Source organism: Miscanthus floridulus, unplaced genomic scaffold, assembly GCF_019320115.1.
Source record: "Miscanthus floridulus cultivar M001 unplaced genomic scaffold, ASM1932011v1 fs_647_3_4, whole genome shotgun sequence".
Taxonomy (NCBI): domain Eukaryota; kingdom Viridiplantae; phylum Streptophyta; class Magnoliopsida; order Poales; family Poaceae; genus Miscanthus; species Miscanthus floridulus.
In genome coordinates this window covers 12,975-40,000 of record NW_027097057.1, presented here as the reverse complement: position 1 = coordinate 40,000, position 27,026 = coordinate 12,975, and the positions used below count along the sequence as shown (strand labels likewise).

The 27,026-nt window shown below is 45.2% G+C and overlaps 3 protein-coding genes across 3 annotated transcripts; all 3 read right to left on the bottom strand.

The window, feature by feature from the left end:
• Positions 1-4: 4 nt before the first annotated feature.
• On the bottom strand, positions 5-1,551 carry LOC136532522 (tropinone reductase homolog At2g29150-like; the record flags this gene model as incomplete). The annotated part of the gene is made up of 3 exons (XM_066525109.1): positions 1,132-1,551; positions 813-1,038; positions 5-75 (listed from the first exon to the last, which is right to left on the bottom strand). Coding segments are annotated over exons 1-3 (585 nt in total), but the record flags the coding sequence as incomplete, so codon positions are not given.
• Positions 1,552-5,939: 4,388 nt separating this feature from the next.
• Positions 5,940-6,968, bottom strand: LOC136532523 (noroxomaritidine/norcraugsodine reductase-like). The gene is made up of 3 exons (XM_066525110.1): positions 6,883-6,968; positions 6,253-6,790; positions 5,940-6,107 (listed from the first exon to the last, which is right to left on the bottom strand). Exons 1-3 carry the CDS (start codon positions 6,966-6,968, stop codon positions 5,940-5,942), a joined length of 792 nt encoding a protein of 263 aa, XP_066381207.1.
• A 9,611-nt stretch (positions 6,969-16,579) lies between these two features.
• On the bottom strand, positions 16,580-19,229 carry LOC136532521 (noroxomaritidine/norcraugsodine reductase-like). The gene is made up of 4 exons (XM_066525108.1): positions 18,801-19,229; positions 18,485-18,710; positions 17,762-17,868; positions 16,580-16,986 (listed from the first exon to the last, which is right to left on the bottom strand). Exons 1-4 carry the CDS (start codon positions 19,086-19,088, stop codon positions 16,822-16,824), a joined length of 786 nt encoding a protein of 261 aa, XP_066381205.1. The 5' UTR covers positions 19,089-19,229; the 3' UTR covers positions 16,580-16,821.
• Between the last annotated feature and the right edge of the window lie 7,797 nt (positions 19,230-27,026).

Below are 27,026 nucleotides of genomic sequence, written 5' to 3'. Positions count from 1 at the left end.
GTGCGACGCAGTTCACACGGATCTTATCATGGGCCCACTCAGTAGCAAGGCTCCTCGTCAGCTGGTTCGGTCCTCCTGCATAAACAATCATGAATGTAAGGGCAACCCAAAGATATATAAATTTATGCATATGTGGACACTAGAGTGAGAACAAAAATGATTTGGAGTTTTTCAGCGCGTTCGGCTGGTATAGTCCTGGCTTGTTTCAGCTTTTTCTCTCTCACAGAATACTATTCAATCATCCAAAACAATCAAAAAACACTGTTCAAGCTACCATCCGAACGAACTGTTTATTCTAAAATGACAAGGTTTAGATGTGGCCTTATCATAGTGTATGATGAGTAATTGTTATGCACATTCAGTCTTTGTAGTTAAGCTATTATTGCTTATGACTAACCAACCAGAAGCAAGCTCGTGGTGTTGCAAACATGTCTTTTGGCTTACGATGTGCAAGTTTTAAGCATGTCATGGCGGTCCATGGCGAAGGCGAAGGTGAAGCGAGGGATTCACGCCGATGCACCACAGTCAGTGAAGGATGAACACAGAAGCTTGGACCAAGGTACCGAAGGTTGAAGGATAGACCATGGGTAGCAACTTCGCAAGCACATGGGCATGACAACAACAGCAAGTAGGTCCAAATTCCTTGGTTCATTTGGAATTTGTTTTTGGAATCCTTGGTTCATTGGGAATTTGTTTTTGGCTCCATTCATCCCGTCTCTAGTTCCCCTATTTTGTCCTTTCATTTCGAAAGGACGTGTTACGTATGTACTATCATTTTTCCAAAAGAAAAAAAAAAGAAAACTGTCACGTACCTTTGGTGACGCTGTAGAGCGTTTCCTGTGGGAAGGCCAGGAAGCTTGCGATGGAGGATATGTGGACGACGCTTCCCCCGCCGGCGACGGAGGCGTTCCGGAGGAGCAGGTGCGCGAGCTGGCTGAGGTGGAAGCACGACTCCAGGTTGGTCGCCATGATCCGAGAGTAGTCCTCCGCCGTGTACTCCACCGGCGGCTTGATGATCAGCAGCGCCGCGTTGTTCACCTGTACGGGCACTTACTTGATCACCGTCAAGCTGCGGTTGATCGATGGGGTTCCCGGAGCCGGAGAAGACGCATGGTTTCACCTTCAGCTTACCAGGATATCGAGCTTGCCGTCGAAGGTCGCTTTCACTGTCTCCATGAGCCTCTCCCGGTCGGCGCGCACGGCCACGTCGCAGACGGACACGGTGACGTCGAACCCCTTCTCGGCCCACCGCCGGCGGCACTCCTCCAGGTCCATCGTGCTGCGGGCGCACGCGTGCACCCGTGCGCCGAACCCGGCCAGCTCCTCCACGATCGCATGCCCGATCCCCTTGCTGCCACCGGTGACCAGCGCTGTCGCGCCGGCCAGGCTCCACCTCTCGCTGCCGGTCGCCGCTGCCATCCTCCGTTTTTGTGTATGTTGTGTGTTCAACTTCAACAAGTACTAGTAGTACAATGTTGCGATGCGAGTGACTTGAGCCTATTTTGTCATTGCAGTGACAAATAATCTGAGCCGGACTAAACACCAACTGATACTACAGCAGTGCTATTGAGGTGATCTTTTGTGTTCGACATCAACTTAAGAATGAGTGGACCACAATAAGTGGACAATATGTGGACCACAATAAGCGTGTTTAGTCCACTTATTGCTAATATCAGTTGACAAGCAAGTGTGTTCAAATTTATATAGATTTATTCCAAAATTTAATAGTGTTATTTCTTTTTGTCATTTGTAGATGTTAGACTTTGACATCGAGACATCTATGGTGACTTTGTTAATTTCGAAATATAGTGACTTAGTTTTTGGAAGGTGTTGCTAGAGGTACGTTGTGTACATGCATTCAAAGGAATGAGTATGCGTACTTGGATATAATTCACTACTGGAAACCCTCTCTTTGCAGAGCCCGAAATACACTCGGCAAAGGCTTTGCCGAGTGCCGCACTCGGCAAAAAATTAATCGGCAAAGAAGCCTTTGCCGAGTGCTTTTTGTCGGGCACTCGGCAAAGCCTTTGCCGAGTGTCGGAAAAGCACTCGGCAAAATGAAAATGCGAAAAAAAACCCAAAAATAATAGCAAAACTTTTTTTTCGGGGGAGGCCGCCACCGGCCAGCGCCCGCCCGTCTTCATCGAAGTCGCTGCATTTTTTGCGCAAAATCCGCGGCTAACGCGGCCGGCGGGATTCGAACTCACGACCTCTCCCTCGCGTGTTTGCTGCTCTACCACTGCACTACACTGTCACTGGTGTCTAGATTCCGTTATCTATCATCATATATTATACTAAATCAAAAGTAAATTGCTTGTTTGAGGCCCTAAACGAATTCAAATCAAAAAGTGGTCAACTACAAAGTTTCATAACTTTTCGAGATCTACAATTTGTATTTAGGAAGTTTTTCCATCCGAGGTCGTTTGAAAAATTCGAATTTCAAATTTGAGAGATTCAAACGTAGTTTTGCATGATAAGATGATTTCAAATCAAAAAGTTGTCAACTACATAGTTTCATAACTTTTGGAGATCTACAATTTTCATTTAGGAAGTTTTTTCCATCCGAGGTCTTTTGAAAAATTCAAATTTTAAAATTTTCAAATTCAAACGTCGTTTTTGCATGACAAGATGATTTCAAATCAAAATGTTGCCAACTACAAAATTCCATAACTTCTTCTCCTGGACCGCTCCTCACTGTCTTCACAACCGAGCTTCCGACCAATACTGCACAAGTCTCGTTCCCTTGGTACACTGTTCGCGGCTACACCATGGACACGATTGGTGTGACCTCACAAGATTACAAGATCCTTGGAGTACAAGCTAGGTGCGTGCAAGCACCGAGTAGCAAGACCTATGCAGGCGTCACTAAGCACTAAGAATAAGCCTAGAGAAAGTTCTATTTTGTGGTCTAAACTAGCATAAGCCCTTCACAAAGCACTAACACTAATCACCTAAATTTCCCCTAAGCACTTGGATGAAAGCGTCAACTCACTAGCCGCTTCAGCACACTCTAACACCCTAGAAATGACCATGTACAGGCGTATATATAACCCCAACTTCCCAAACTAGCCGTTGTGCACGAACTCCACTTTTGTAGTGAGCACCAGAGATGTTTGGTGATGCCATATGTACTAGCCATTGGAATCCGACGTTTGCTGCTTCATCTCCCCAGTGATGTTTCCAGTGCCACAATGGAGAGTGTTCATTGTCCTAGCCTTCATTTCTTCACTGGATCGCACCTTATATCTTCTGGTGCTCATCCGATGCCTTCCACGTTGGAGATCAGAGCTCTAATGATATTTATCTTCTCCACTACGACTGTGCAGTACTCTTTGTACTGAAGCTTTGATGCCTCATCGAAGGGTTCTGGTGCACTCTTCAGCAGCTAGCCTCAGACTTGACTTCATGTTATCTTTTGGTGCCTTCATCGGAGAGCTTCAATAGTGCACTCCAGTGCACATTGAGCTCAATTTCTTTGTGTTTTCTCAGCCGGAATTCTTGCACTTCATTTCTTGGACCGGTTCCATATATACTGCTATCCATCTAAGGATGAAATGCATGCATCAGATGTTGAAATTTGTGAGACTATTTCTAATAGTTTTATATTTTCTATTAGTGTACATGTTTAACAAACAGTTTTGCATGAGAACGACATTCGGCCTAGAATGTGTTATCTGTGCTATACATGGCCCAGCTAGCGACTACATTGGATAGAGCAATCTCGGTGTGCCGTCGATATCTTTTCTGTTTCTCAGTTTGAGATACTCAAAAGAAAGTTTCATCTGGCCATTTGAGCTAGATGACAAAAATTTACAAAAATCAAATGTGCCATTGACCTAAGCCGGCCATTGATTGTCCAGTGTCAACGTATCGCAAATAATGATTCTCATGTATAATTTTTTTTCTTGCTATCTGAGCACCAAATTCATGAATATATATAGTGTGTGTTGAATCGTATGTCGCCAAGAAGACCCTAGTATAATATAAATATAAACAAGGAACACTCTAGTATAATATAAATATAAAAAAGGAACTATGTAGGAACATGGCAGGGGGATTTGCCCGACCGTCACTATCTTTGGGTGCATTCATCGTTGCATCAAGAAATTGACCTACATATATGGATATATCTAAGTGGTGTGTTGCCCCTGAGGCTGCTAACAACTGGAGTGGCTGTTAGAGTTAACTCCCATGAGCATGATTAGGGTAGCTCACAAGTCACAAACTGATACTAATTAATCTTATATAGAAATGGCCTACTATAGAGACTGGGATACTGGCATATATTACTTATTGTAGAAGATACGGTACATATGGGCATGCAGACAAGCTCGTAGTAGTGGTGATCACGCGCACGGAGATGCAGCTGAGATTTTTTTAAAGAGCCAAATCGAAGTCAAATGATGTCGAAGGTGCAACTCGACACAAGATAATTGTGTATGTTCCTGACTCGCTGGTAAGTCAAATCCAGAATATTCTGTTTTCTTAGTGTAAGTGAACCAAGTCAACACAATTTAATTGCCCATTTTGGCTGGCTCAGTTGAAACAGCACAAAAATACCAAAAGGCTAAGGCCGGTAAAAATTCTATGTGAGGGTGAGCAGGAGCGAGCCTTTCTACAGAAGATACCAAAAGGTAAAAAGTTTGGTATAAATTTTGTACTACCTTCTTTCTAGCTTTTCACGAATGGTGACTGCTCTTAATTTGGCACCTTTGCAAGGACTTTAACAAAATTTATTGCTCATCAGCATCAAACAAAAAGATATATATGTGGATCATCTATATTGTGATATTAGGAAACACATGAATCATTTAGACGCAGATAGAACATTTACGAATTTTGTGTTGAGTGAAACATTTTGGGGTTTCTACACAGCACAAGTTTTTCGACTCACATTGCATATAACATTCAAGTGTTAGTGGAGCCTCTAGAGCCAACTATTTATTTCAACATAAGTAATCTAAGGTCACATATAAGCTTTAATTCATAAATAAATTAATTCAGACTAATTTATAGACAAATAAAGGGTTATGTAAATGAATGAAAATTACATTCGTTATGTATGAAGAATGATGGTTGTCCCGTCGACCAACTACCTCCTGGTAAGGTTCTTCAACCTTAGTCTATCACCTCCTCTCGCCAAACAAAAAAAAAGTAACCCATGTCCATTTCCATTGTTTCACTAGTACAAAAACTATTTTTTTGGTGGGTATAAATTGATTTCTACTAGGACTAGTTTTTAACCGCTAGTATAAAAGGCTAGTGAAAATAGGATATTTCCACTGGCGATGACCTTACCATTGGTAGAAATACATTTTTACTGTCAGTTCGGTTAAGTCACCCACTACTAGGTAAATGCCACCGACTTGGCAATGAGAATCATATTCTCATTTCTGGGTAGATGTTTGGCCTGACAGTGACCCGACAGTGTGATATCTCCTTACACTGCCGGGTTTGGAAAACGACAGTGATAGGGAAGTCTATCACTGCCGGTTACCCTGTGCCGGGTCTGATTTCAGCGTTAATATCGGGTATGGATTTGGCATTGATCTATAGATCTACAGTAGTAATTGTTACCTTTGACATCTTGCTATAAAAAGTAATGTCAACGGTGCCATTACTTTATCTATGTAGTAAGATATAAGAGCCGGTGGTGCATTATATAGCTCGGTTAGTGGTGTCAACTTAGCAGGTCACTACTACTTGTGATTGACTAAAAACAATTGAAACCATTAATTAGGTTCGGACTTACTTTCACACAGGAAAACTAGATTATATTAAACGATGCATTTGATTGAAGAAGATTACAAATAAGAACGAGAAAATCATCCTCAGCACAATGCATGCAAATGTACAGACAGAATGTACGTGTGCCGGCAGCTGGTCTGTCATGTACGCATACATACATGATGAACGTGACAAGTGGACTAGCTAGCAAGCTAAGCTATGGTGTGGCCGCCGTCGATGCAGATGACTTGGCCGGTCATGTAGGAAGCCGCCGGCATAGAGAGAAATGCCACCATGAACGCCACCTCCTCCGGCTCGCCGATCCTCCCCATGGGCAGCCGCGCCATCTCCTTCTTCACCAGCTCCGGGTCTATCGTCTTCTGCTCATCAATCCAAAATAAATCAATCATCCCATGAGGTCATATATAATCATGTAATAATAACATTTATAGCTTTTACTTGAAAAGATTAACATACAAAAATATGCATAGGAAGGAGCTGACTGAGATTAAAATTAAAGCTTACATCACTGCTGATGTCAGTCCTGATGCCCCCAGGCGCGACGCAGTTGACGCGGATGCTGTCGCTGGCCCACTCCGTGGCCAGGCTCCGAGTGAGCTGGTTCATGGCGCCCTTGGTCATGGAGTAAACGGCGAGCGCCGGGAGCCCGATGAAGCCAGCGATGGAGGAGATGTTAACAACGCTACCACCACCGCCGGCGGCGGCGAGGAGGAGTGGGTGCGCGAGCTGGCTGAGGTGGAAGCACGACTCGAGGTTGGTCGCCATGATCCGCGAGTAGTCCTCGCCGGTGCACTCCAGCGTGTCCTTGAACATCGACTGCCCCGCGTTGTTCACGAGGATGTCGAGCCTGCCGCCGAAGGTGGCCCTCACGGTTGCCATGAGGTCCTCCCGGTCGTCACGCACGGACACGTCGCAGACGGAGACGGTGACCTGCAGCCCCTTCTCCTCCCACCGCCGGCGGCACTCCTCCAGCTCCGCCGCGTTCCGTGAGCACGTGTGCACCCGCGCGCCGAACCCCGCTAGCTCCTCAACGATCGCGTGCCTGCCATGCATGTTAATGTAATGTAAGTGAACTCGTACAAACGTACTAGTAGCTAGATCCCAATCAAGAGATCATCATAGCACGTAATGTACCCTATGCCCTTGCTGCCGCCGGTGACGAGCGCCGTCGCACCGGCGAGGTTCCACCGCGCCGCCCTGCTCATGCGCGCAGCCACCATCTTCTTCCTCTCAATCTCTTGACTTGTATAAATGTATAATGTACGAAAGATCGGAATTAGAGTGATCGTCGATGGATGTAGAGTGCAAATGGGATGGATGAGATGCTACTCCACATCCATGCAGCATGTATTTATAGTGATCTGACCGGATGGCACCTCCATTGAAATGTGCAGTGGCGCACTAAGCAGAGCTGCGCTGACTTTGAATAAACTAGTGTAAGACCATGTTTTAGTCATCCGACGGCCGGGACAGATACGGCGCACAAGAAGACGGCCGCCCACCCACTGCTGGTTTATTCCAAGCATCCGTCCAGAGAACAAAATATTTATAAATTTGTATAAATTCCACTGCCGTTGAACCTGTCATGCGTACGTGCCAAACTGTCTGAAGTTGTTGACATGAGCAACGAGCAGCCAATGACTTCCCTGATTAATAAAAAAATATTCTTAGGGTTTACTTATGGGGGCAGTCCAAAACAACCATATTTATAAATCTATTAACAGAGGGTTTAGTTAGGGCCTATTTATGATCCACTTTAGGTTTTGCAGCTATGCTCCCAGTTTGACAAGCCAAAGATGCCAACTGAAAGAACTCTTCTCTAGCAACAAAGGTGGACGGACCTTAACTCCATGTTTTTTTGAACTCCTCGAGGGTACTACAAAACAGGCTATTCATATCTCCAAAAACAGGCCCCCATACCTTCCCTCCAGCTCTCTCTTCTCTCTACAAACGTGTCTCTCACCTGGTCTCTCACTTCTTTTTACCTCCCGGCCCTACCCTCCATCTTCATGCGGAGGTGCGGCAATAATACACTGAGCAAGGAGGATCGAGTGACAACATGGCACTTCCGGACGGTGCCCGCAAATTGGCCACCTGCCTATGATGAAATCAGCGCCCCTTGTCATGGCAATAACCAAAGTCATCGCAGATAACAAGATTCTAACACAAAATCATCTGATTTCATCGATACTTTTATTTGTTGTAAACCCTAAACAAACTAAATCTAAAAAGTATTGTAAAAGAAAAATGAGTCAACACTCCCTTTTTGTCCCCAGCAGACTCACCAGAGAGGAATACGTAGAGTGGCCCTGGACGGCAGTGGTGGTGGGCTGGTTGTTAACCCTATGTTAATCACTTGGGATCGACATAACAAATTAGTACATGCCACATAGACACAAAGCTTATTCATTTCCCCTACTTATAGTTAAACGATGATTTGTCCTGATACTCCTATTCCAAATTTTATGTGTTAAAGATTAAGATTAACATTTGTATATCGTGCACCCAATTTTTTTCATTGCGGTTTAACAATGCAAACTCCTAGGGCGCAACACGTCGTCGCCGCCAACCACACGCTTACAAAAAAAAGGCACTATCCAAGTAAACGAAAGATTTATTAATGATAGGAGTTGACTTTACCAGCTAATGTCAGAGTTTCCAACATACATAATGCACAATCAACTGAATATACAAAGGTAAGCAAAGAACATATTCATGTTTTATTACTAAGTAAATAAGCAAAGCTAGGACAAGAAAATTGTGTACCCTCTACCAAATGTCCACTGAATCACCTGCAACTTAATTCAGTTTTTTCTTATATATATATGAACCAGAAAATCACCATATTCCTTTATTTGTACCCCTTTTTTGGGGCTTTGCCATCCTTTTCTTAACAAAGATAGGTTTAGTAACAAAGCGAGGTTATGTTTACCCCATTTATTTCCAAGATCTATTGGGTTGTGAATCTTGAGACCGCAATATGCATGCCAAAATATATATAATACCCTATGCCCTTATAATAAAATATTATGAATAGTTAAATTGAAACCAGGATCCGCTTGGCTGTCCATATCAGGCTGCCAGCGAAATACTTCGCTGGGTACTTATTTACAGCAAATTTTCAAATATCTCGAGAATCAAACTATGATTGTCCGGTAAGTTAACTAAGCAACTTGGGTCAAATGATCCGGTCTTTTACTGCCCATCAGGAAATATGGATAAGAAAACTATAATTTATACCGATTAACTAAAAATTAGCTCAAATTAGTTATGGTTAGCTAGCTTGTTTTTTTCAACTGTGTTGGCTAGCTAGTTGCTAACAACTAGTTGACACTTGGCCAAAAGATTAGCCACCAATTAGCTCTACTGTTTGAATGCACTATAGCTAATTTTTTAGATGGCTAGTAATTAGCTCATGTATCAAAACATGCCCTGCAAAATGGTTAAGATATGTGTACTTATGCAAAAATTTCTTTGTAGGTTTTAGCTCATTCTTGGAATAGACATTAGTGTGTATATTTTTAATGACAGGGACAGGGATTTGAATTGTAAATTGGTCTGTCATTGCAAAACATCAACAATTAATTAACGATTGAAAAGTCTCTGCAGACAACGGTTAACTAAAGCATTGCATATAAGAAAGTGAACAAAAAAAAAAACAATTCTCTGAGTGCCGTCCACATACCACTCCTCCCTTGTTAGTTTGATATACACACGTTACACACTACTACAGTCATGATTTTAGGGGTGGCTGCTGAGCCAGTAGGGCGGTTGGGCCAGCCATCCCTATGAAAGCGTCTCTACAAATAGTGGATTTTCAGAGGCGGCTCCCCAAAAACAAGGTTTTTAGAGGCGGCTAAAAAAGAGAACCGCCCCTACAAAACGATTGAAAATAATAAAAAAATGGTGGCTAGCTGCGGTCGACCAGCCGGGCAACGCCCAGCCGTCCAAAACCGCGCTGCTCACCGGGGACCACCGCCACGCCACTAGCCGCGGTCGACCAGCTGCTCCACGCCCCGCCTTCCGAAACTGTGCTGCTCGGTAGGACCGACGCCGCGTGGTTGGCCACCCACCGCGGTAGCGTCAGGTCACCGCACTTGTTGCCATGCGGCCAGGTCTGCAGCGAAGCCGCCGCCCGCTACTGCCAGCCTAGACCTCGTCGGGGTCACTGCCGCCGCGCCGACGTCGGGGCGCTGCCAGCGCCAACGCTAGCCTCACCCGCGTCGGTGCCACCACCAACGAGATGCAGGAGGTCGCGTTGGGCCCTGCTTGTGCCGCCCCAGAGGCCTCCCCGGGTACGCTGTGCGAGCCACCACGCGCTCGCCGGATCTTGGGCTGCCGTGGTCCGCGGCGGTTCCGCCGCCACCGAGGAGATCGCGCGCAGGGTCTGCCAGTGCCGCCGTAGTGGCCTGCCGGGGAGAATCGGCCGTGCGGGTAGAACGGGTAAGCGGCCACACCGGGAGCCTACCGCGTTGCTAGAGACGACGACACCCACGGCGATGGAGAGCGCCGGCAGCCGGCCGCGTTGCCTCTCTGCTGCTGTGTTTCATGTTTGGGGTGGAAATGTGTGAGTGGATGAAGAGGAGGAGAGATGGCGTGTGGGTGGGACAAAACTTTTGAGTAGTTAGTGCATGCGCCACGCGGCCCCTCCATGCCTTTGTTTAGAAACCGACAAGCCTGCCACCTTTGCTTTTGACTGTCAATCACCCTTTTCGCTTGGGCTTTTTTTGGCTGATAAGCCATAGCTGAAAGTACTGTTGGCTGATTTGGTGTGAGAAAAATATTGTTCGTTGGATGAAAAAGTACGGCTTATAAGCCAAACAAGCCCAAACGAATAGGGTGAATACTTTGAACCTCGAGCGCGCGTCCTCCACCACGTATTCAAGTCACGGGCACCGGCTGATATTTTGTCTGGGAAACTACACCCAAAACTTTATAGGAGCGGCCCATTTGTAGGGGCGGCTTGTCCCATGGATTCTAGACATGCACATTGTAGTGACGGCCGATGATTGGGCCGCCCCTATAAAAGTTTTGAGTAGTTAGTGCACGCGGCTCCTCCATGCCTTTGTTTTGAAACCGACAAGGCCTGCCTCCTTTGCTTTTGACTGCCAATACTTTGAACCTCGAGCGCGCGTCCTCCACCACGTATTCAAGTCACGGGCGCGGGCTGATATTTTGTCTGGCAATCTACACCCAAAACTTTATAGGAGCGGCCCATTCGTAGGTGCGGCTTGTCCCATGGGTAGGCACGCATATTGTAGGAGCGGTTGATGATTAGGCCGTCCCTACAAAAGAAAATATGCCATTGCTATAAAAATCGTTTGTGTAGTATAGGGATATCTGACGAGAACTTAAGAAATAAAGCCAAATGCATGCAGCGTTGACTTAATAAGCCGGCCATCAGTTGATCTGCTAGTGTCAATGCATCTCAAAATAAAGGGTACTTATGTCGGCAAAAAGATGACCACTCTACATAGACAAAGAACTCTATAATATAAGGGGGTGTTTGGATCCGGTAATTAATGTTTAGGAAGTGTCACATGAGATGTTCGGATACTAATAAAAAAAATTACAGAATCTGTCAGTAATCCACGAGACGAATTTATTAAGCATAATTAATCTATCATTAGCACATGTTTACTGTAGCACAATATTGTCAAATTATGGACTAATTAGGCTTAAAAATTCATGTCGTAAAACCGTCTTAATCTATACATTTAGTTTCATAATTAGTTTATATTTAATACTTCATGTATGTGTCAAATATCTGATAGGACAGCGACTAAAGTTTAGCAAGAGGAACCTAACACCCTAAGTATAACATGGCAAGGCGATCGCTAGCTCCGCCGTCAGTATCTTCGGGTGCATTCATCTTTGCAACAAACTCACTTGTCTCCTTGTGGGATGCATGACCAGTGGCCTTCTAGAATGATAGTAGTAGGTATAGGTAACTCCCATCATCAATCATTATTGGCTAAATCAGCAGTTACATATCAATAATACTCGTCTTATTGACTAATTTAGTACTAGGGTACAACGGTACAAGTACAAGTAGTTTACTTACGTATGGGTGTAGATGGCAAATATCTGCTCCGCTTACGGCACTCCAAATGCATAGTTTCCATAGGTATTTTCTATAGCAAAAAAAAAGTGCAACTTAGGCTAGTCTCAGTGGATAGTTTCATTGCGTTGTTTCCAAGACTGCCATGTCATATAGAATGAAATAAAACTTGAATGAAACACCCACTCTCAATGCAAAGTTTCATTCTATGATTTCATACACATTTTATTCTATGACTTATAGAGAGTTGGTAATCGTGCTAAGAGAGTTTCATCCCCATGAAAGTCAATTCTTCTCTCTCTTCATTAAAACATTTCCATGTCATCACAAATGCATATGTGGCGGGCTATTAAACGCAGATGAAACTCTCACTGAGACTGGCCTTACACTCTCCGTGTCAAAGTATGATCATGGAGACCGCACCAAGTCAAACTCCGTCTTCTAAGTTGAGAGATTGTAGATGTTTTAATGGTTGCTTCCTCATTCAAATCAGTAGCACCATACTCTTTGCTAGAAGATGAATCATTGGCATCAGGAGAGGTTGTTGTCCACCATCCAAAGATAGGCGATGAACTGGTTGAGGGAGCGTTGGTGCTAGGAACACTGGCATTCTGAGCAGCTGTCCAGTGACATGAGCAGTAGGAACATTGGCATCTTGATCGCGAGTTACAACAACACGAGTCACGGCATCACTGGTTCTAGGGACACGAATGCCTCGCCAAGAACTTGTTTTCATTAACCGATTCATTCCATGAGATTTGCGGATGGGTTTTGGCTCACCATGGATTGGGGCGGACCTCGATCGGAAATAACAAGATCTAGGAGGCAGAGGGAGGGAAGACTGATGGGAGCGCGCGTAGGGATAGGGCGTACAAAGTTAGTGGCGAGGAGGCCAAGCAATCAGGCTCACACAATACTCCCCTACGTGGGCGAGCGCGGGGGAATGTTTTCTCAAGAAGCAATGGTTTTGTCTTCAATAAATAATCTGCCACATTATTAAATTTTCTCTTCAATAAATAATTTGCCACATCAGTAAATTGTTTTTCTAAGAGTGCAATTAATATCTATAAGAACTTTTTTCTAGAACGTGCCTAGCATGTGTTTCATTAAGAAGAAGTTTAGAAGCTTACACGTCCTATATCATGTCATAGTGAGATGCCATTAGTGATGGGGTTGAACACGAACAAAAGGCACCGCAGGGCGGTGGAACGCACACTGGTTTGATTAACTAAGAAACTAATTGTGCGACCAAAGAGCTGGGTCAGCGCTGCCCGCTAGGCATGCTCAATGTGACTGGGACAGCCCTCCGCCCATGCGTGTTCCAGCCATCGGGAACAACTCACACATGACAGCCTACATGGAGGCAGAAAGCGGCCCAGCAAACATTTCATGGAACTTCGCCGCAATGGCCGCATCCAGTGTCTGCGACCCGTTGGTTGGCCTGCATGTCCACTTGTTGAGAAGGATGTACTTCGCTTGCTTCTTCGGGTTTGGGTCGCGGAGGATGGACTTGGCAGCTAACCTGTCACTGCGCCTTGGGATGAACACGGAGTCGTCAAGACCCGATACAAGCCGGCGCGGGGGGATGCGATCAGCGATTCCTCCAATGGCAGCTTCAGGGATGTGATGAGGCCCTGCAAGGAGGCCGCGGGTACTATAGGTGATCCGACAGTCGCCGTTGTTAGCTGAGCGCTCGGGGTCGCGACTTGGGCCACATCATCGCCCACAGTCACGACTGTGGAGGGCGCAGAAGTTGATCGCTGGACAGTAGGGCTCGGCAGCTCATCGCACGGTGCAGGAGCGACCGACGGTGGTGCCAGGGTAGAAGTCTTCTCTGCCTCCACCAATGTGGCGACATGAGAAAGAAGCAACCGGAGTAGCATGTTCATCATTACCCTCATCGTAGACAAATTCCTCTAGATCCTTGACCACATGCTGTAGTCCATCCTCTAGCCCGAGTCCAAACGCGGAGGTGGCGGCATTGTCAACCCCCAGCGTGCCCAACGAGGCTAGGGCTGTCGCACCCACAGACAGCGACCCCGGGCGCATACAGGTGTCCAATTCTGTAAGCATAGGGTCGAAGGCTCGGTGCGGAGCCTCAGAGTGATGGTCCACCACGAGCTCTGGCTCCCAACGTGCTGCACCCCACCGGTCCACCACGAGCTCACACAGAACGATAGCCGGAGAACCCAGCTTTGACATCGCGCCCCACTCAAAGGACATGGTGTCCCAAGGGATATTAGCCAACTGGGACATGGTCTCCATGAAGGCGGAATTGACAGAACTAAACGAGGGGCCCCACTCTGGCTCCAACGACTGCTTGACGTCTCTGCCACCGGTACCTTTGGGGAGGGGACTGCTAGGAGTGGATGGGTGGCTTCCTGGTTGTGGGGCACAAGCTGAGCACCCCATGGAGGTCGAGCGAGCAAACATTGAGTCATCCACGATGTGCAGATTGGGCTATCACGACGACCTTCTATGTGGCACCCCACGGCGACGGCCGAACGAAAGCGATAGTGGGGGACCTCGCCTGCCCTCTAGTAGTCGCCGCCTGAGAATAATCCCAGGCCCGGTGACCTTCACACCTGCAGTTGAGGCATCGCGACAGAAAAGTGCAGGGCGCCTTGACGTGGTCGCTTGCTAGGCAGTTGAAGCATTGGCCGATGAGATTCGAAGGGACTAGCCTTGCTGGCCGTGGCGACACCCGACGGCGCCCGCGATGGCGGCTGTGCACTTGGCGGAAGCCCTCAGCATCTGGCTCCACAGACATCCTCGCGGGATGGACGATGAGAGAGGCCAGGCGCCTCTCTGGCAGCGGCTCAATGCCTTGCGCAACGTCCATGGTCGCACCAGATCAGCGGGGGCGACGACGCCTGCGCCTGCGGTGCCCCAGATCCGCATCGGGGTTGGAAAAGCGGCGCCGGGGGGTTCGAGGACTCGCATTCCGAGTCTCAGGTGGGCTGGCAGACGTTGTGCCGCAACGCTCGTGACCTGGTAAGCCCCACCCGCATTCCCCTCCCAGGGGCAGGAGGACCGTGGAGAGCGCGCTGCAGCTTCCTATGATGAGGCCGCATGGAGCGCCTAGCCACGCAAGGCCCGTCCCCAAGAGCGTTAGCCTGGGACGGCACCGGTTCCCTGACTGGAGAAGGTCCCCACAGCGACAGCTTGCGGACTGCGTCGAGGTAGGGAGTTGGTGAGGCCATCGGTGGAGGCTCGTCATCGGAGTTGTCACAAAAGCCATCGTTCGCCCACCGGCGGAACTTGGCCCTTGGGGTGGCCCTCCGAGGCACCGCTGGGTAGAAGGATGCGGCGTCGGGAGAGAGGGGCGAGCAAGGGCTGGGACTTTGCTGTTGCGCCACCAAGACTGCCCTCGGCGGGCTGGCACGTTGGCGGCAGAGGGCGCCCGTCCCAGCTAGGGAGGAGGCCCCATGGCCACTACAGGCGGTGCTGAAGGAGGCCACCGTTGCCAAAGTGGCCTCCGGCGAGCTAGGGATCCGCATCTGCGCCTGGAACAGCTTCGCGAGCAGCGCTGGGTTGGGGTCTTCAAACTCACGGGGTGCTGGGTGAGGAAGGGAGAGACGGACCCATCCAACGGTAGATCCGTCGGAGGTGGTTGCGGATCTGAGGTTTGTTGCTACAGGAAGGCTGGGAGTGGTGCGGATTTGGGAGGATTCATTGTGGGGGCGCGGTGGGGAAGACGGTGTGAAGGAGCGGGTCGGGGGGCTTCGGCTCCTCCATCAGCTAATCATAATATCTATAAGAACTATTATGATTTTTGCATTGGGAGTTTCATAAGAGCAACTCCAACAGAGTTGGTAAAAATAGATGGCTAAACTCATGATTTAGCCAACCTCTAAAATAGAAACCCCAGCAAAAAAATAGAAAACTCCAACAGCTTTTCCATTTGGGTGAGGCGAATGGCTAGCGGCACATGCAAACTATATCTAGCATGCGAGAACTCCGGGACATATGACTTGCTATTTTAAAAAGCGAGATACAATAGCTGTTGGACTCTCTCTCTTTTTTCCTAAAAATACTCAAATATAGATAACACAACATGGATAGCTCTTGTGTTGGAGTTGCTCTAACAAGCTTTTATGAACATAATATTTTGATTTTATAGCCAAGAAATTAAATCAAAGTCTTTTTTTTGTGAAACTAAATGGAATCAAAGTCGGAACAATGTGGAAGGTGCAACATCGTGTAGAAATGATTTGGTTAGAAAACAGAATTTGGCTGTCCACGTATAATAAATAAAATAAATGAATGTATATAGCCATGTGGGCTGTGGTATTCCGGATCGGGCCCAAAACATGGTCCACATGATGAACAAAAGCAATATATGCGGTCCATTGGACTGTGCCGTATGGTGGGCCAGCCCACGTGGTAATACGAACCCCACGGTCGTCTACGGCCCAAACGCACTGCGAGAAATGGCCCGCAACTTTTATTTAGATTCTGAAAATCTACTGTATTCCCTAATCAGGGCGGATCCAACGGACCCCCCTACCCATACCGGAGCCGTGAAACCTCCCTGGAGCCCCTATCAATTTTTAGTCAAAGTTCTATAGTGTAGATGGAGCTGAGACTTAAGATCGAGCAGCAATCGGAGGTATGTGTTGTTCAGCCCCTCTAAAATTTTTTCTGCCGCTGTCCGTAATTTATGTCGCTTCATGTTGTGGACCATTGTTTCTCATAATCCGGAAGAGATGAAAAACAATAATTTATGTCGCTGGTCTCATGAAACTAATGAAGATATTGATGCGTGCGTTCTGGTGAAAGATCTTTCATTTTGAGCAGCTGAACTACGAATGCTGAAAAGTTTACAGTACGACCTGACACAATCATGTTTTCAACCCGACCCAAAACAAAACGTCAGAGAGAGTAATAATGAAGTGGTTGGCACGTTTCTGTCGGTTCCATGTTTCCAGCGGATAATTTGTCCAAGATGAATTATTATTATTGACGACCGAGCAAACAAACCCGTCTCTATCAGTTCCGTACGTCGTCCATCAGGCGCTAATGGTGCGGCCTCCATCGATGCAGATGACCTGCCCGGTGATGTAGGACGCCGCCGGTAAGCAGAGGAACGACACCAGGGACGCCACCTCCGTCGGCTCGCCAGTCCGCCGCATCGGGATGCGTGACAACTCTTGTTGCACCACCGCTGCCGGTAGCTGTATGTGTTGATATGTTAGGTTGTACTTTTACAATTCTAAAATACTTTCTCTGTTCATAAAAGAATGCAGTTATATGATCCGCGTCAGTCAAATTAGCACAGGTTTGATAATTTTATAAAAAATGGTATTATCATTTATGTATCTTAATAAATTTATTATAAAAATATACTCTATAATTATTCTAATAATGTTTATTTTATATCAAGAATGTTAGGACTTTCACGGGCCACCAGAGGCTATATAGCAGGAGTAGACATATTACTGTGGGGCCCACTAACTAAAAAAATCCACAGCACGGCTACTCCGGACCGCACACCGCACCAAGATTCCCTGAACTGGTGATGGATGTGACTGAAAACAGATATACTGTCTGTTCGTTGGTGGATTTCTAGGCTGATAAGGTTTCTGGGCTGATAAGCCCGGCTGTTGCTGGTTTGTTGTGAGAGGAAAATACTGTTGGCTGGCTGATAAGCTCTGGCTGAAACCAAGAAGCGAACAGGCTGAAACCAGGAATTTATGTCTGTCGTTTAGACCGCAAGAAAATATATACTTACTCTCTTCGTCTAAAAACAATGTTATTCTAGATTTTGGCTAAGTCAAACATTGTTAAATTTGAATGTTCATAGAAAATAGTATCAGCATTTGTGCCCCAAAGAATTGAAAATATATTTCAGCATCGTAAGTATTAGTACTTTTTTATTTGTAATTGCTAAAGTTGAGATGGATTGACTCCTAAAACAAGAATGACAATCCTTTTTGGACCCATGAGTACCTCTTTAGCCATGTCCGTCATGATCAAGCCAGGTGCGACGCAGTTCACACGGATCTTATCATGGGCCCACTCAGTAGCAAGGCTCCTCGTCAGCTGGTTCAGTCCTCCTGCATAAACAATCATGAATGTAAGGGCAACCCAAAGATATATAAGTTTATGCATATGTGGACACTAGAGTGAGAACAAAAATGATTTGGAGTTTTTATTCTAAAATGACAAGGTTTAGATGTGGCCTTATCATAGTTAATGATGAGTAATTGTTATGCACATTCAGTCTTTGTAGTTAAGCTGTTATTGCTTATGACTAACCAACCAGAAGCAAGCTCGTGGTGTTGCAAACATGTCTTTTGGCTTACGATGTGCACGTTTTAAGCATGTCATGGCGGTCCATGGCGAAGGCGAAGGTGAAGCGAGGGATTCACGCCGATGCACCACAGTCAGTGAAGGATGAACACAGAAGCTTGGACCAAGGTACCGAAGGTTGAAGGATAGACCATGGGTAGCAACTTCGCAAGCACATGGGCATGACAACAACAGCAAGTAGGTCCAAATTCCTTGGTTCATTGGGAATTTGTTTTTGGCCTCCTTGGTTCATTGGGAATTTGTTTTTGGCTCCATTCATCCCGTCTCTAGTTCCCCTATTTTGTCCTTTCATTTCGAAAGGACGTGTTACGTATGTACTATCATTTTTCCAAAAGAAAAAAAAAGAAAACTGTCACGTACCTTTGGTGACGCTGTAGAGCGTTTCCTGTGGGAAGGCCAGGAAGCTTGCGATGGAGGATATGTGGACGACGCTTCCCCCGCCGGCGACGGAGGCGTTCCGGAGGAGCAGGTGCGCGAGCTGGCTGAGGTGGAAGCACGACTCCAGGTTGGTCGCCATGATCCGAGAGTAGTCCTCCGCCGTGTACTCCACCGGCGGCTTGATGATCAGCAGCGCCGCGTTGTTCACCTGTACGGGCACTTACTTCGCCGTCAAGCTGCGGTTGATCGATGGGGTTCCCGGAGCCGGAGAAGACGCATGGTTTCACCTTCAGCTTACCAGGATATCGAGCTTGCCGTCGAAGGTCGCTTTCACTGTCTCCATGAGCCTCTCCCGGTCGGCGCGCACGGCCACGTCGCAGACGGACACGGTGACGTCGAACCCCTTCTCGGCCCACCGCCGGCGGCACTCCTCCATGTCCATCGTGCTGCGGGCGCACGCGTGCACCCGTGCGCCGAACCCGGCCAGCTCCTCCACGATCGCATGCCCGATCCCCTTGCTGCCACCGGTGACCAGCGCTGTCGCGCCGGCCAGGCTCCACCTCTCGCTGCCGGTCGCCGCTGCCATCCTCCGTTTTTGTGTATGTTGTGTGTTCAACTTCAACAAGTACTAGTAGTACAATGTTTGCGATGCGAGTGACAAATATAGTACTTCTAACTTGAGCCTATTTTGTCATTGCAGTGACAAATAATCTGAGCCGGACTAAACACCAACTGATACTACAGCAGTGCTATTGAGGTGATCTTTTGTGTTCGACATCAACTTAAGAATGAGTGGACCACAATAAGTGGACAATATGTGGACCACAATAAGCATGTTTAGTCCACTTATTGCTAATATCAGTTGACAAGCAAGTGTGTTCAAATTTATATGGATTTATTCCAAATTTTAATAGTGTTATTTCTTTTTGTCATATAGATGTTAGACTTTGACATCAAGACATCTATGGTGACTTTGTTAATTTTGAAATCTAATGACATAGTTTTCGGAAGGTGTTGCCAGAGGTACGTTGTGTACATGCATTCAAAGGAATGAGTATGCGTACTTGGATATAATTGTCAGTCTCGGAGGCATGGCCTACAGGCCTCGGATGACTGCGTTCTTTGCGCGCAATGTCCGGAAATGTTGGAACACATCCTGCTGGGGTGTCTTTAGAAGGGAAGTCTGGTTCCAGGTACTTCGAAAGCTTCACTTGGATGGGATCATCGTCGTTCGTCAGGAAAACTTCTTTGTCTGGTGGTTGCGGGCTAGGAAACTGTTACCAAAGGCGATCCGAAAGGGCTTCGACTCCCTGACGTTCCTTATTTGGTTGGGCGCTTTGGAAGGAACGTAATGCTAGAACCATTGGAGGATCATCGTCTAATTCAACAATGGTACTACTGCTCATCGTCGGAGAAGCAAGGGAGTGGGCGGCCGCGGGATACTCCAGAATAAGGTCGCTGCTGGTGTTGCTTTGAGCAATGTCGCAACAGGTGCTCATTGGGTCACAAATCCTTCTTGTAATGTAAACCATTTGGTATTGCGCTGAGGACAGGTTTGGTAATCTTGGGATTACCATCATATATTTGTAATCGTTTACAACCCTTCTTCTTCTTAATGAAAAATGTGCCTTGGTAGGGTCGTGAAAAAAAATTGTCAGTCTCCATGGACATCGAGGTAAATGGTGACTTCATCATTTTCGAGATGTGTCGGCTGTATTTTTTGAAGATGCTCTTGTGGTGGAGGGGGGGGGGGGGGGGGCATGGTGTGTATTTGTCCTTGTATATAAGGCCTTGTTTGGATACTATGATCTTAAGTTTAGTTGGATAACGTTAAAGAGCTAAAACTTTAGACCACTTTAGTTACTTATATGGTCTAAAGTTTTTGAGAGATTAGCTAAACTTTGGACAACACTTTAGATCTCCTGTTTGGAGCCACAAGAGCTAAATGTGGTCTAAAGTTTGTGACTGAACTTTAGACCATGAGATCCGAACAGGACTTAAGTATGAGTGTTTGTACTGTCTAATTTGCTAGAAAAAAGAATCATAAAATTTGAGGTAGAAGTAGAAGCCCTAAGATAAATTTCGAAATTTCCCACATGTATTGTCCCAAAGTTTGAAATAGACAAAACCCAAAAATTTTGAAAACCTAAGAGCATCTTGAAGAGCCTTTTTTAAACTCATTCTCTAAATCAACAATTGGATAGCCATTTCAATGAAAATATCGATGTATATTTTTTTTCACTCTCCAACTGTTTCTCTGTATCTTGTTCGTACTCTAAAGAGATAGCCTCACTCTTCATCTTTGAATTGCGAGAAATACTGAATATAGGATGACTATATTTGAAGACATAATTAAAGAAACTGTTGAAGATTACTTTTTTTTAGCAGAATGAAGATTATTTTATTACCAACATATCTTTTTTTGAGTGGATATTTCCAACATATTTTCTCGTAGCAATTTGAAAAGGTATCACGAGGCTCTTAAAGTTGCTTCAAATCCCTAACACTAACCGGCCCTAAGCCCCTGAGGCGGAAGAATTAAGCCCCTAAGGCGGAAGAATGACAGAAAACGGAGCCGAATAACGGCCCATATGGTTAGCGGAGGCCCAACGCTCGTGTACGGCCCAAAACCACAGCCTATTTCCAGCGTGCGTGTCGCAACGAGACTCGCTGTCTCTGTCTCTGTTCATGTCGGGCTCCTTCAGACTCGCGACGAGATATATTCAACTGTTCATGAACCCAAAGATTTTGACAACGCGTTTGTGGTGAAAAGTCTTTGTAGCTGTTGAAGGAATAACTCAACTCTGTATATTTGCTCAGACTGTTTGCTAGTTGGTTTCTGAGCTGATAAACCCGACTGATGCTAGTTTGTTTTGAGAAAAAAATACTGTATCATGACTGATAAGCCCTAACTAAAACCAACAAGCGAACAGGCTGACTGACAAATCTTACAATGCAAATTTGACACGGTCATGTTTTGTATCCCAATTCCCAAACAAATTAAACGCCCGCCAGAAAGCAGTTGGCCCCACATTGATAGAATCTTCTCTTGCCGGCGGCCGGCGGCCATGGATCAGGCACTGATGGTCCGGCCACCGTCGATGCAGATGACCTGCCCGGTGACGTAGGACGCCGCCGGCATGCAGAGGAACGACACCAGGGACGCCACCTCCGCCGGCTCGCCGGCACGCTGCATTGGGATCCGTGACAGCTCCTGCTCCAGTGCCCCCTCCGGTACCTGCATGTACATATGTTGTTATTATATATTGCATTTCGTACAAAATAATATATTTACTTGTAATACTTTCACAGATTTTACTTGTCCACAGATGTAATGCTGTCACAAATCAAAACTAGCAACGAGGTATTGTATTTTTGCTATGAGTAAAAACTAGCATCGGAACTCGATACATGTTGGAATCATACAAATTATTCTAAATCGTATGAGTACAGATCATGATTCGGTGTCACATATGGAGCACATAGGGTGTAAGGGAAGGTAGGGTTGTCAAATTGGATTTGGATTAGGTTTATTGACATGTGGAGGATGGACTCGAGTCTCGAGGTGAGTTTCTAGAAGCGTCCAAAAAACAAAATCTCTCTCTAATATTAGGTAGGTATAGGTATATAAGAATAGATAGACTGGATGACAAACTATTTAAGGTTTATGTGTGTTATTTATTATAGAAAAATAAAGAGTTCAAAGATCTAAAATACTATATTTATTATTAAAATTTCTATTTATCTATACCTAATATTAATGAGTGTCGGCTCCAATTGATGGAGAAAATCGAACGGGGACATTTTTTAGAGCTGATGGCCGAAGCCGAGCCACTTTAGGATTATGTTGGACATAAAATAATTACACTAGTACAGAAACATGCTTTACTCCCGGTTGGGAAACCCCTTCAGTCCCGGTTTCCCAACCGGGAGCACGAATCCGAGACTAAAGGGCCCATCCTCTAGTCCTGGCTTCTCGCCCGGGACTAAAGGTGCACCTTTAGTACCGGTTGGTAAGACCAATCGGGACTAAAGAGGCCTCCCAGCCTGGCCACGTGGGGCGGCGCTTTAGTCCCGGTTGGTACCAACCGGGACTAAAGGTTTTCTTTTTTTTCTTTTTATTTCTATTTTCAATTGATGATTCGTTTTGGTTTTTGAATCGATTTTCGAATACGCATTCTACGCTGCTAGTAATATACGTATTCTACACGTTTATAATGTTCGGACATTTTGTACAAACTAAAGTATGAAACTAACGTATATATTACATGCATATACATATATTGTATGTTATTTTATATACATATAATATATATATATATATATATATATTACAAATAAAGCTTGCATTGTATATTCTATCATATCCTTGGGATAACAAATTCACTCCATCTGGTTTGGCTTCCATGTTTCGTTGACGTCATTGTAGAACTCGCCGGCGGGGTTGAGGACCTGGTCATTAAGAAATCCTGCTATGGTCTCTTGAATTGCTTTCAGTTGGTCACGTCGTATGACTTTTTCCTTCAACCATAGAGTCTTCAATAAAAGTTAAAGAAAAAGTATTAATATATATATATGTGTATTGGTCACGTGATTACTTATATATATGAGCAACAAAAGAAATTGTGAATATATGCATATATTTATATAACGTACTTTGAGGATCTCTTTAGGAGTTCTTTTTTGCGTACGCCATGATGAACTCGCAAACATAGTATCCGCAGTAGTTGTTCCCCTGCTCTTGCCTCAGAACCCACTTTTACGAGAAAAAAGATCCGGTGAATTGAAAGAATGCATGGTGTTAATTGAATTATATATATATATATATATATATATATATATATATATATATATATATAGCTAGTACTTACTTTGTGTGCGATTACATCCAGTGGCGCTTTGCAATGTTTCATGTGGTGGTCCTCAATGAAACTTTTCCAAACACTGCGCCCAATAAAATAAAAAATTAATTTGGGCTTTAATAATTGTTGCAGTTAAGAGATCGGGGTATATATAGTTGCTAGAGAGATCAAATTACCCTTGGATAATATCTATCATGTCTTGGTACTCTGTTTGCTCTTTTCTTAACGAGTCTAAGATGCTCAAGCGACTATTGGCCATATCGATGACCATCAATATCCAGTGATTGCTGCATATGTTTTTATACATAAATATGATCGACATTAACTAGAGTCAACATATATATATATATATATATATATATATATATATATATATATATGGGAGATAGCTTAGCTAGTAAGCAAATAATTGAACAAATGTCCATATGATCGACATTAATTATTTAACACTCACTTGAAGTTGTAGGGGAAGAGTACGTGCTTGTTTTGTTGGTTCACTAAGAACCTCATGAGATTTTTCTCGAGTTCAGCTTTCCATTGAGGCGGGGGGTTAGGGTGTTTGAATACAATATTTGGATCAATGAAACCAACATCATTATCCTTTCTCTTTCTGAGTTCTGTCATCTCATATCTGCATATATAAAAATATAGTGTGAGGATATATAATTTATATATATACATGTAGCTTTATATATATACACTTTAATAGTAGAAAATAATCACACTTACAGACAATAGCAGCTAATGAGACTTTTGTCGAGAGAGTCTAGGTGGCATAGTTGGTGTAATTCTACAAACTCGACATATATAATGTCATCGCCACGGAAGTAATGTTGGTTTCTAACTCTTACAGGAACAAAGGCCTCTCCCCGTTCACACGCCTCCATGTACCACTTGTTTAGCAGGTACATTTACGTACCCGGATCACCTAAGGCCTCAGGGTTGCATAGACTCTTTCCATGTTCAAATTTTTTTCCAATGATCCACTTTCGGAGCAGATGGTCCTTCAGCGAGCACTTGGGCAAGGTCCAAACCAGTTTCCACGTAAAACCGAGCCAGCTCCTCAAAATCGACGTCTAAGTCTAAGTTCGAACCATATTCATTACGAATGACAAGAGGGGGGACTGATTGTTGCGATTGTTGTCCGAGTTGTGCAACACCTTTCCCTGGTCTAGTCTTCTTCTGAGCCGCCTCAAATGACTTGGTGAGAGAGCGGTCGTAGTCTGATTTTGGCAGGGTCTTTTGAGATTCCCACTTTTTCTGGTCCACCTTCTTTCTTAGAAGATCTGGAGGTAGGTAGAAGTATGGTTTCTCTGGGTTCTCCCTCGCTTTTCGTTGCTTTTTCACTTTTTCGAAGAAATTGTCCACATCTTTTTGTACTGCAGCATTTAATTCCTTTTCACTTTTCTCGTAAGACAGTTTTTGGGGAATAATTGGATTAGATGTGACTTTCTTCTTTGCCGGCTGGTGGGCCAACGGCTTCGTTTGCGGGGCGGACCTCTTAGGAGCTGGCTTCTTCTTAGTCATCAAGGGAGGTGGGGTAGCCGTTGGAGACCTCTTTGGAGGCATTGGAGACCTCCTTGGAGGCATTGGAGACCTCCTTGGAGGTGGTGGCGGTGGCGGCGTTGCACCTGATTTTCCGGAGCACTATGATGATCTGGATATTGGATAATTGGACTTAGGTTGGCGGAGACCCTACAGTGTGAGTACAAAAAAGAATAATTAGGTATAAGAAATTGTTATTTTTAATCATGCATGTCAATAGAAAATTAGTGAATTTTTTTTTGTTCACTTATGTCCGCACCTATTGTCTGGCAATTGAGGAAGCGGCGGTGGACTAGAGACCCTGGGAATAATGATGTAGCGCTTGCGCCATAGTATGAATGTCTTCTCTGCTTCTCCTAGAGTCTTCTCCCCATCACCTCCTGGAATGTCAAGAGCCAGATCACTAAAACCTTTGTTAACTCTATCTACTGAGACGCTAACATATCTAGGTGGTATTATTGCCCCATGGATTCTTGGTGTCTTGGTAGGATCTGGAGGAGAAAAAAACACCGAGAGCCACCATGATTGTGGCATTCTCTTTTGGAATATGTAGCTCACATGATGTAAACGGTGCAGTGATGTCATCCACAGGGAAACGTAGCATTGCGTCATCTTGATTTGGCAACTCTGTGGAAGCGCAGCTACTTTTCAACTGATCACGGGGGCTAATATTAATGTTGATTCCTACATCTGATGCCTGCCTTTGGGCACTCATTGCTATTTGCACTTGCTTTATGATTTCGTCTTGCATTCTAGCTTGCATGTTTTTTTTTCGCGCTCTTGTGCTTGAAGCAATGCCTCCCGTGACTCACGAACATATTCCTCCAACCTGCTGATCCGCGCTGCTTCCTCATCCTTCCTTCTCTGCCGGCTTCTGTAGGTATCTCTGTCGTTAGGGAAACCATGCTCCCAAGAAATGTTCTGTCCTAAACCTCTTGTTCGGCCACTATGTTCAGCAGTCCTGATGGCATACGTCAGTTCATTCTTCTCTCTATTGGGCCTGAACGCACCAATAGCTTTAGCTTGTAGAGCATAACATAATCTTTGTATTGCTCTTTCGAGTTTTGGGCCATGAACCAGCTTCCCGGTCTCTAGGTCCAGTCTTCCCCCATGAGGGAAAAACCAATTCTTCGCGCATTTGGGCCAATTGAGTGATTCTGGTGTGATACCCTTGGCAAGAATGTCCGCTTCCATTTTTTCCCACTTGGGAATGGCAGTCGCGTAGCCGTCAAATCCCATGCCATGGTGGTATACCTTCTGTCGAGCATTCTCTTGGTTCCTTCTGACCCGTTGCTCAACCTCTTTCGATGTCTTGTACTGTACAAAATCATTCCAGTAGGGCCTCAACTTCGCGAGCGGGCCACTAGTATTGAAATTGGTCGTTAGGTTCTTCTTGACGTATTTCGTGTATAGGGATTTCTTCCAAGTCTGGAATTGTGTGGCCATCTTCTTCATAGCCCACTTTCGAACTAGATCCTTCAATTCACGATCGTTGATATCATCATAATCATCCGCTTGCAATGTGAAATGTTGAAGGATATCATCCCAAATTAAAATCTTATCAAGATCAGAGACAAAACTAACATGAGGCTCGTTGATCTTTTGCTTCCATTCACGGGCACTGATCGGAACTCTGTCCCTTACAAGGTACCCACAGTGTTGCACGAATTTCCTTGCTTGTGGACCAAGTGGTTCGCCTGTCTCGATATTGAATTCCGATATTATGTAGCGCCCCTCCAATGGCTTTTTCGGGCCTCGAATATTTTTGCTTTTCGCTGTTGTGGTCGTCGATCCAGAGGGCTACGTATAAAAAAAGAATAAATAAATATCATGTGTACACATAATAGATGATAGATATTCAAATATATATATACAATATTCAAATATATATATAAATATATATATACCTCGCCAGTATTTTCTTGCATAATATTTTCTTGGTTTTCTTCAAGAGCCAGGTATTGACTCCCATCATCTACATCCTGCTGGTCACCATCGGCAAATTGAGTGCCGGTGTTGATAATATTCGTCATTTCTTCATCCATGTTGTCTCTCGAGGCAGCCATCTAGCTTTTACTCCACTAGATATATCTATAAAAAATAAAACATGTTTCAAT